Below are 11561 nucleotides of genomic sequence, written 5' to 3'. Positions count from 1 at the left end.
CAAACTTCATTTCTGTCTTTGTGTTCAGAAAAGCATAATTTTAACTGAGGAAGTGAAGCCTTAATCAAAGTGATATTTCTTGCTTGATTTTATTATTAAGTGCTCAAAAACCCAACAACCCAAAGCCTACATTGTGATTTAAGTTTCATACAATATATTACATTTGATTTGATGTTACAGTTTATGTTTATGTTGTTGAATCTGCGAGTAATGAACTGTTTATGGAACGATGCCTCCTTTGAAAATATTGAGTGGAATAATCAATATACCCTGTCTTAGAGGCTCATTGAAATGTAACTAATTAAAAAGAAGCTGAAATTGCACGTGATGTACAGGATCATTCAGTCAAACTTTTTGTTGTCAAAATGGCTGATCTCTGATCTGTAAATAAAGACAAAATAATTGACTATTATCTTATTGAAAACAATAATTTTCTCATAAGAAAGTTTTAGAATATACTGAATGTCGAAAACAGTCTGTAAAGCGATCCACAGCGCTCTTAAAACACACACTGCACAATTTGGTGAATATGTATTTTTGGTGTTTTTCCCCAAAATAAGACATTTATTTTTAAAATCAATTTAGCCTTTCTGGCTGGTTAACACAATCGAATCAATAGTGTTGGCTGATGCTCATTTAAACAGTACACTTCTTTCTCTCTATGATAACAACACTAAATCTAATTCCTCCCATGTCCATATCATGTAATGTTCAGTTCGAGGTCTAGCCCTGGTTTATACATGTTAGTCAGGGTAGAGCAAGAACCCAGAGAAGGTGCTGTCATCCTCGCTGCTAGAGTAGACACCATTCCAGTCTCTTAGCGTCTCTACCCATACCTGGTCTCCGACATCTAGCTTCAGGATCACTAGATTGGATGCCTGGTCAATGTCTTGACCTTGTAGAGTATCCCTCGAACGTACCTTACGCACGCCATTCACCACCAAAGAAGCACGAAGTGGCTTGTTTCTCACCGTGATCTGGTAGGAGAACACATAAACTCCTGAGTAGGTGCAGTTGAATTTGCTTGTGACAATGTCATAATGGTTTTCTCCGTTGTAGAAGATCTTGTCAAAGCGAACTGGAAATCCCGAAGGAGGAAAAGACTTGCTGGGATATAGGCCAACGCTGAAAGCAGAACGTACTCTCGATTCACTTTGACCCATAGCACCCTTCATTCCCTGTAGGCCTCGTTCTCCACGTTTCCCTTGGGGGCCGCGGTCACCCTTGATTCCCCTCAGACCTCTTATACCTTTGGTTCCTAGTGGCCCACGTGCTCCTGGCTCTCCCTTTGCTCCAGGAATTCCTGGTTCTCCACGTTCTCCGGCTATGCCTGGAGTTCCGTGCATGCCATGTTGCCCAGATGGACCAGGGTCTCCACGCACACCTGGTGGTCCAGGGTCACCTTGCTCACCTTTCTGGCCCCTCTCACCAAGTAACCCGCACTCTCCTCTATCCCCCTTTTCACCCTTTTCACCAGTCATGCCTTGGGGTCCTAGTGGTCCATCTTTGCCTGGATCTCCCTGATCACCCTTTGACACATTTAGATTTGGATCTCCTTTTTCCCCTTTAGAACCTTTGAATCCTGGCAGACCAGCTGCACCCTTCTCACCTTTAATACCCATCTCACCTGTTGAGTAAAAACATTGATTTCTTATTTTCATGGTGTTTGGTCTAACATTTATATTTCCATGGATAATTATGTTCACCTTTCATTCCAGCCTTTCCCTGGTTGCCTGAAGATCCTGTGAGTCCTATGTTTCCTTGATCACCTTTCTCTCCTGTTGCATTACAATAGAACTGCAATGTTATATCTGGTGACTGATAAAAGGATAAAACCATTTATGTAATCTACTGCTCAAGTACTTACCTTTATCCCCTTTAGATCCTGAAATGCCCTTTGGCCCTATTAGACCTGGTAGACCTTTGGGTCCAGGTGTTCCCTTTTCGCCAGGTGTGCCTACAATACACAATTAAACAAAATTACAGATCCCAGCTTTCCCCCAACCAGATATATAGTAAACAACACACTATTTAGTTTCATGTATAAAGGGATGACTTGATACAAGTGTGTAGGGACGACTTGACTTAACTGACCTGGAAGTCCTATGTCTCCTTTGAACCCTTGTGGGCCTTTCTCTGGAGGGCAGCACTCACAGAAGTTGAAGTAGCATTCATTATAGTCTAGCGTGTAATTGTCTTTTGCTGTAGTGGGAGATACTGTGGTGTCTGTAGGGTAGTCTATATAGCTGTCAGCAGGAACTGTTGTGCTCTCTGTGATGTATGCAGGGAAGCGCTCTCTTGGTTTGCTGTGGTCTACAATCCGTGCTGTGACTGTAGGCTTGGCTGCATATACAGTAGTTTGGACCACCTCTCTAGGGGGTTTCTTGGTGTACTGGTACTTTGGCCTCTGAGTGGGCTTGATTGTGTCACACGAGGGTATAAAGGTCAGTGCTATTACAATTAAGAAGAAAGTGTGTACACAGAGCATCCCCATTTTCTATCTGTAGAGAAAGAAGAGAAATGTAAATCATCACAGAATCATATGTTGGGTCTAATTGGACCAAACATCAATTTGTAATTTGTTGAACCCTAATTACAAAAGATGGTAAAAGAAAGGGAGCACACACAATTGATTAATTTCAATCACCATTAGATTACATGCTAAACAAGTAATTCAAGGGACATCACAACTGTATTGACAAGAAAGAGAGAAAGCCACTCAGTGCTCTTTCCAAAACTTAAAATCAAACAAAATCATTGATCAACTTGGGTACAGAGCCCAATTCAGATATGGCAACACATCACTAACATTAAAACTCAATGGCGCTTACATCATGGTGTCATAATGTTAAGTCAAGTGATGTGCAAAAAACAACAACATGGTTTAATGTTACTGGCATATCACCAAACTTGATTTTGACTCTGTATACATCAATGCATACATTGGTCAATGTTTTGATTTGAGAGTGAATGAGTTATTAAAATTCACTCTGTTCATCATATAAAGTTATTGTATTGCTTCAGAAGACTGGAGTAGTTTGGATCAACTGGAGTTGTTTGGAATCTCTTTTGTATGCTGTCTTTATGCCCATTTTGACTTTCACTGCATGAACAAAAGCTAAAACATTCTTCAAATTTCTTCTTTTGTATTCCACAGAAGAGAGAAAGTCATAGAAGTTTGGATCAACATTATATTTTGGGTGAACTATCACTTACTGTAAATAACAAGTCATCTGAAAACAACATTAGGCCTAAACAGAAACTACACACCTAATTTTAGTTTGCAGACTAGCCCTATTATACTTACATCCCCTGTAGTCAATAATTGTATCCCTTAAAACTCATCTTTGATCACCAAAATGGCATATTTACGCGTTTTTTCCTTGAAAAAAATTATTTATGCCTTAAAATATTTTGAATGTAACTCAACACCCTTGCCTCATTTAGTATGTGCGGTTCTATGAATATGCAAATGAGCCCCGTCTGCACTCAACAATGAAATAAACAATGTGAGCATATCTCCCCCCTAATATTTAAAAGCATCTGCTAAATTAATAAATGTAAATGTTTTGCATTATAATTGATCTTCTTTGTTGCGGTCACAATTCTAGCCTGCTCGGTTGTATCTTTATTGATATTGGTTGATTCTTTATTGAGAACACAAGCTGCAGTCTTCACTTCTAAGGCTGTGTGTAAAGTCCACACCTTTAAGGACTCCCCACCAAATGCCTATAAAATACAACGTACAGCTCCTTTATTCAGACTTGATGACTGCAGCTACCAACTGTTCTCATTAAAGAATTCTGCTGAAGATACAACCGAGTCTCCTGGTCTTCCGCTTCTGGGTCGATCCTTTTACTCTCTGGCTCTGGGATAGCGTTTCTAGCATTGTTCGAGACACACTCTCTCAGAGATAGTCAGCACTGATCCTGGAGAGCTTCCGTCCTGCCGAGTTCATCTCTAACCCCAGTCAAACAAACCTCTGCAGCTAATCAAGGAGTTTCTTGAAAATAACTGCTCACTGTAAAAAGTGAACATGTGCAGTTGTTACTACATACAAATTATAATGTTAAGGAGGTTTTCTACCTGATTCTACAAACAAATTATAATGTTGTTGTAACCTACTTCAATCAGTTTGATGTAACATAAAACAAGGGAATGCTGTTTTAACTTAATTGAGTTATTCACCCAACATACTATTTCCATTAAAGATCTGGATGGATTAGGAGAGTAAATTTAGGGATTAGTTGTTATTATATATGTTTTTCAGTAAAGGGAAATATGTTGGTAGTTTATGTTAATGTTTAATGTTCAGTTGGACATTTAGAGGAGTTTCTGCTAATGAATTTTGTGGTTACCATTGTGATTGGGACTACACTGATTTATTTTGAACTCATTTTAGTTGTGTGTAAAAATGTCTTAAATAATTAATTGAACCCTTAATTCATTGTATTGGTATTGCATCAAGGCGGTAAAGGACTTTCATCATATAAAACAAAAGAAGATTATATCAAATTTAAGTAATTTTACCTTGCTGGAGAAATCAGGTTATATCTACTGACAGTTATGCTTCAGTAAAACCTTATTTTTCAGGTTGGTTGAACTCAGTTATAATCAGTAATCTTAAATCATTTATTTCATTTCAACAAAACCATTTATTGTAGATGTTACCACATGAAGTACATTTTCTAAGTTGAACTGACTGAACATAGTCTACCCCTGGTCTAGACTAAAGAGTAAATACTCATCTTTTCAGTCAAGTATACACCTACTCTCTTTCTTCAATTCACAGTTATGCTGCGTTAGTCAGTCAGGTCTGCTCAGAACGCAAACCAGTCTCTTGCTATATAACTGCTTAAAAATTAAACTGAATATAATAACTATTATTGGCCACAGCGTGTACTTGCGTTTATATACCTTTCATTCTCTGACACATCCTTGATCAGTATCATTAAATCCAAATGCAGTGTTGAGAAGGTGGCCAAGAGAAGAGAGAGAGAGTGTGAGATCTGTAGCAGTATCTAGCACCTTGCTACAGTGGCCACGTTTCTTTATGTCTATAGTGTGTGGCGCTTTTGTGACATAGAATACTGGACCCCATGAATCAAGCCTTCTAACCAATTGCAAACAGGGACAGAAAAAATACTAGTCTTTCAGCTGGACGGCTGGACTCGGGGGCAACGTGACACATGATCTAGGGAGAATTTCTTCTGCAACTCTCTGGCACTAATGGATGGACAGGTGCCAAGCACACAGCTTTCATAGATATATAACAACACCTTCTAGGCTGATTTATCAAACCTGCTACTTGGATCAAAACTTGTCATGTTTTTAGTCTTTGTAACGGAATAGTTTGTGACTATTACAGGTGGTGTTTGATTCTAGATTTCTGAAGCATTCATTGAGTCCAGAACCTGCCAGCTGAATATAACAGACTCAGTCAGGAAATCAGAGTCTCATTCCAATCTGTTTGGTGTCAATCCAAAAAAGCTTTTGTCCAAAAGAGCACCGATAATCTCAGGAGCTCACTTCAGCATCAACTGTTTTCTGATGGGAAATGGCTTATCCATTGAAGCTGCTTTTGAGGTAAAATGAAGGCTACTGGCACCCAGCGACCATGACAAGCTTAGTTCTGGGAATGTGTGTGTGATGTGTTAGGGGTCGTTCACAGAGACGGCTTTTTAAAACTTAACACAGTGTCTTAAAAATCAAGGCTCTCACACGCAAGATGCTGCGTCAAAGACGTCAGTCCAGCAGATGGTTACTTATAAAAACGTTTTGTGTGAACTGACTCTAAGTTGTGCAATGCTTAAGGTCGCTATATGTAAGAATTTTCATGGATTAATCACTTTTTTTGTTGCCAATGTGTGAACCGTTGTAATGATACCAACGTCTTAGGTTGTCTATGAAAGCCTGTAGACTGATTTTTATGTGAAGGACCACGGCCGGTTGTGCCGAGAAAATCAAAAGGACAAGGAGATGAAACAAATGCTTATACAATGTTCAGGATAACAATGAAAGAGCCGCTCTGTACTGTAATGTCTATGTGTCATGCAAAGAAAAGGGATTCATTCAAACTATAGTCTCACATAGCCAGATCAATATAGTCTATAGTCTCAAGTTTATAATCAAACTACCATAACAGTGTAATTTGAATGACCTCATCTGTCATGATCTCATGATGCTGGTGAATTGCAGAGCTGGTGCAAACGTATCCAAGGGATTTATGCTTTCTGAACTACTGCTTTCTCACCGCTGTCATTTTTGTTATGCGTTTATTTTGTTATTGAGAGGCAGGGACGGATTGACAATCTGTGTCTTCGGGAAAAGCACCAACCGAGGGCCGTCGGCACAAAAAAAAGTCTAAAGCCAGGGACACACCAAGCCGACGATTGGCCGTTGGGCAATGTCGGACCGTTCTTGAGTATCGGCCGATGTAGTTTTCCCGGATCTTTTAAATCAAATCCGTTTTTTTGGGGGCCGATTCGACATGTTGAATCGGCGTCGGGCCGTCGGTGAAAGAGGGAACTCTGATTGGCTGTTCAGCTTAGTGAACGAGTCAGTGCACGAGAATAATAGAAAACCAGCGAGCAAAGAAGTCAAACCGGCACAGATAGAAGCTGTTTTAATGTTACGTCATCTTACCGGAGTGTTTCTTAGCGAATATTTCAATACTAACTTGAGCGGAGTGGAATAAAGAAAGTGTTTAGCAGGATTGATATTAAAAACGGTAAGCATGCACTGCTTTGTTTACGGTGTGTGTATCTGCAGCCGGCAGCGTCGGTTTCCCTTTTTGAATGACGAATATAGATGAATATATCTGCAGAAATAGACAGTTGTCTCATTTGCTTACATAATATTTTAATAGTTATAAGTTATATATAGTAACTATATGTTTTATAATTACAAGTTTGTGTAATTTGGGGTTTCTGTAGCCAGTGATATTTCATTATTTGTATTTTATTTTCAATTCAGATGTAATGCCATTGTACATTTTTTTTTTTTTTTTTTGAAGGCTAAGGCTTCATTAATAAACACATCCCAATTAGCATCATTGGTTTTGAAATGTTACTTGCTGTGAATACCTTGTCTGATAGGCTACAGTATTGTGGCATTATCTGGCATAGTATCAGGACATCCTGGATAGTGTCTGTCGCGCACGGCTAGGGGCGAATGGCCAGATGATGGGCCTGTTTGGGAGAAACCAGGGCTGTTTTTTAGCCCCAGTCTGTCCCTGTTGAGAGGAGAGCGCGCAGCACATGTTTACATCTGGATGTTCGTTAACCGTATGACTGCAAATGTATTTCCAAATTCTTTTTACTTCTAAACGGAGAAGGAAAAGAGCCTCGCCGTGAGTATATCGTGGCCGTGAATCACGTTCAGTCTCTTGTGCGTTACGTGTGCATGTGGAATAAGTTGCTGGGTGGCTGTAGTTCACTTAACAGCCACTGGTGTCGCTAATAACAAGGGTTTCTGAACTCTACATATAGCACCTTTAATATACAGTGGTCCCAAAAAAGTATATATGGACATTTAAAAATGTCTGGATGTCTTTGTACTATATAACTAAATATAAATGCTAGTGTCATTTATTGTAAAGACAGATAGCAAAAACACATTCATGTACTTTTTGGAGCTGCTGTACACCTTTGTCATAATTGCCCAAGAACCTCTGAGATACACGAAGCTGAAAAAAGGCATAAAGGAAATTCAGTCTCTCTTATGTTTGAGACTGGAGCATAGGATATAGACTAAGGTATGCAGACCACAGCAAGGCAAGAGGCCGATACCCATCTGAAACGTGAGAGGAAGGGCTCCTTCAGGAGGGTAATACTCCACCTTGACCTGCTGGTGTCACTCCACCATTCAACACAAACCCAACCATAGTGCTCACTTTACCCCAACCCATGCAAAGAGAGGCTCTGCTGAACACAGGCCCTGTGCCGCCAACCCCCCCATTCCTGAAAAGCCTTATGGGAGCGAGACAGGGTAAACCATAGGACACGGAGCCCGTATCACAATACAACCCCAGAGCCCCTGGTGCACTACTCCACAATCAAGAGCAGCAGAGCGGACAGAAATAGATGGTTTTGAGTTCAAATGATCCTTAGATCGAGAGGTTTAAAATTGCAAATAAAGAGACGGACATTCATTTTATCAAGGCATCATGTCATGAATGCAGAGTATATCTGTAAAGCATGTTTGCTCCTGTCTAAGGGGATCTGAAGAGCATGGAGGATTGAGTGTCACCTGAGCTGGAGGTGTCTTTGGTAACGGTTAAGGCTGTGCTCTACTGGTAAGCCTTTAATGGAGATCACTATGACCTTGTCAGCAATAGAGAGGCTTTTGGACCATTCTTCTTTTTTTCTCTTCAAATTCCCAAGATAGACTGGAAGACTTTTTGATTCACAGGGTTATGTAAAGAGCAAGGGAAATTTAACAACAATGGACAAAAAGAAAGACAATAAAGAACGGAACCCAAACATCAAAATATGAGCTTTTTTTTTTTTTTTGCTTCTCTTTAGATAATTTTTACTAGTCCTGTGATAAATTATTTTAAAAAATACAAATATTAAATGTACTCTTAAATAAATATAAAATCATGAAAGCCACTATAATAATTATCTGCCTAAATATCACTAATTTTAAAGAATGAATTCAGAATGCCCTGGTTAAACACGTGATCAAATTACATGTACGTCAAACACCCAAAATCATGCAATTGCCATTTTTGCTACAGCTCTTGGAAAGGGACATTTGCAATCTCCTTAGGTCAGCAGACTTCACATTTTTGACATTTTGCTAAAAAGTGAATGCAAGTAGAGTTAAACTAGGTAGATGTACAGTAGTATAATACACATTATATACAGCAGAACTGCAGTACATGATCAGAGATTATCTTTTAAAATGCATTTTAATTTAAAAGTTCAATAAAAAATAAGGATAATACAAACTGTAGGAAGCTGAAATGTGACTTTTGCTCTACATCACCACTGCATCCTCAGACAGAGCTGAGATCAAGTCAATGAAAGGCATCAGTAAATGTGTTTACCAGACAGCAGGCTTGTCTCGTGTCCTGTGGCTTCAGCTGTGTCCTTCCGATTGAGGAGATGCAGATCTGTGTCTGTTTGTCTCTAGCTCACGTATACACACAGGTTTTAGGCTCGAGCAAGGGGTGTGTACTACTGTTCTGGCCCAGTGCTTCACAGTCGCAGTCACCCAGACTGAACCTGAACAAAGTGCCGGGCAGTGGTGTTACCAGAACTGACCCAGAAACCTGACCCAGGCCCACAGAACACTGTGCACTCTATTCACCTGCTCGTCCTTCCCTTTCCCTCCCATTTCCTCCCTCTTTCTCGCTCCATCCATTCATTCTCATGTAGGGCTCAGACATTTAATCTTGTACTACGGGGGGATAATAATAGTTTCGTATCCTTTCATTTAAAAAAAAATCCATCTGAACTGTGGGGAAATTATATTTTCACACCTCAGGCACAAAGGGCCGTCACCGTATGGAAGGTCCGCCACAGAATAAAACAGTTTAAAAGATAATTGCGACTTTTTATCTCACAATTGCGAATTTACATCTCACAATTCTGACTTTATATCTCGCAATTTAGAATTGCGAGATGTAAACTCGCAATTGTGAGATGAAAAAGTCGCAATTATCTTTGAAACTGTTTTATTCTGTGGCGGAAACAAGCTTCCACACCACTGCTCCCCCTCAACATTATGTGTTTCAAAGGCCGTTTCTGACCCACAATTATATATGTGTACTTACAATGAAAAAAACATTATTGATTCTAAACCCTTAGGCATAACCCTAGAGCACTTTATTTTAACTGTGTCTAAGTAAGTTAGGAAATGAGATCATTTGAATAGAGCAAACAAAAGCAGTATCACTCAGTTAAATAAATCACAAATATAAAAATATCCCTAACTCATCTCATTTCTCTTTCAAAACATGTCAACCCTTTTATAATGTTTTGGAGCTGATTGTTACCGGGTTATTAGTCTACTTACAATTATTATTTATGAACTTCTGCATGTCACTAAAAATTATATTTGAAGGTCACTACATTAAGATTTCTCAATCTTCTTTAGTATCCTTTCAAGTACCGGTAATATGCATGATGTAAGTGTACATTTCCTGGACAGTATTTCAGATAGTTTAGTGTACTTATAAGTCTATATAAATCACTGTAAGCAGTGGAAATTAAAAACTATTTTGAACTACCCTTACAAAAAAATAAGAGTAACACTTTATAATAACTGCACGCTACTAATCATAAGTAAACAGTTAATTCATCATTTATAAATCATTAATAGACATAAATAAGCAGTTTATAAATACAGCTATAAATGCTTTATTCTTAATTTAAAAGCATATCTATAATGTGTTTAATAATTGTATTTTCATACTTTATTAATGATCAATATAATTTATAATTGAAGTATAGCATTATTTACAAACCAGTTATTTAGGAGTTGTCCGTGGTGGAGAGTGTAAGTAAATGTTTAATAAACTATTTAAATGTACATTCATACATTGTATTATTCAGACATAAAGCATTTGTTAACACACTACTATATTAACATGTATTTCTACTGTAATTCAGGGTTAATTCGGGTAGTTATAAAGCATTTAGTAGTGGTCAGTTAAGTATTTTTGTGAGCTCATCTAAAGTGAGGACTATTTATGCCTTATAAAGCATTTACAAAGGAGATTTAAAGGCTCAGTTATATATGTATATGTTCTGTATCACTGTGTTGTGTTGTGTTTGTTTCCTTTTTCTGATTAGAAGATAACTGAGTCTTTAAATTTCCTTTGTAAATGCTTTACAAGGCATGAATAGTCAACCCTAGTTCAACCCTCTTCAGGTTAAACGGTGGCAACTGCTGTTGAATTTTCCTATAGGAAGTTGTGGGCCCTGTGACGTAAGAGGGTACCAGCGAACCACACCCTTGCCTACAGAGAGACCCGTCTCAGGTGCTCAGACACGAGCTGGCCAGTGCTCTTAACCAATTTTACAATCGTTTTAATACTTTTGATTTTAGCAATGAGATGATTTGAGTAACCAGCTCATTGACGTTCATCACTTTAACATAAGACAAAAAGAAGTGCACAAAGCCTTCCTTTCTATAAGAGTTAACAAAAGTCATGGTCCAGATAACATCTGTGGGCGCATTCTCAAAACCTGTGGAAAGCAATTGAGTATTCCTTTCCATTACATTTTTAACAAATCTTGAAGAGGCACAATTAGTACCTGAGGTCTGGACGGATGCTGTGGATGTCCCTGTTCCCAAATCCAACACCCCCAAAACCCTTAATGATTTTAGACCAGTGGCACTCGCATCAATTGTAATGAAAGTATTTGAAAAATTGGTGAGGTCTGAAATATTAAGACTAAAACGGAGCATTCACTTGACCCTTTGCAGTTTGCTTATGGACCCCATAGGGGGGTGGAAGATGCCGCAGTCACTTCACTGTCATGATTCAGGGGCGGAAGCAATATGCAAGTAAACTCTTTTATTGTTGGTCAGAAGACACAGCAAAAACA

General features: G+C 38.8%; 1 protein-coding gene across 1 annotated transcript; it reads right to left on the bottom strand.

Annotated features, from left to right (window-relative positions):
- Positions 1-636: 636 nt before the first annotated feature.
- On the bottom strand, positions 637-2760 carry otol1b (otolin 1b). Its single transcript, XM_079611375.1, has 4 exons — positions 2095-2760; positions 1868-1957; positions 1707-1778; positions 637-1627 (listed from the first exon to the last, which is right to left on the bottom strand). Exons 1-4 carry the CDS (start codon positions 2492-2494, stop codon positions 744-746), a joined length of 1446 nt encoding a protein of 481 aa, XP_079467501.1. The 5' UTR covers positions 2495-2760; the 3' UTR covers positions 637-743.
- Positions 2761-11561: the final 8801 nt, after the last annotated feature.

Source organism: Phoxinus phoxinus, assembly GCF_949152265.1.
Source record: "Phoxinus phoxinus genome assembly, chromosome: 4".
Lineage (NCBI taxonomy): Eukaryota > Metazoa > Chordata > Actinopteri > Cypriniformes > Leuciscidae > Phoxinus > Phoxinus phoxinus.
Note: the sequence above shows the minus strand (reverse complement) of the source record. Positions and strands in the feature narration are given on the sequence as shown.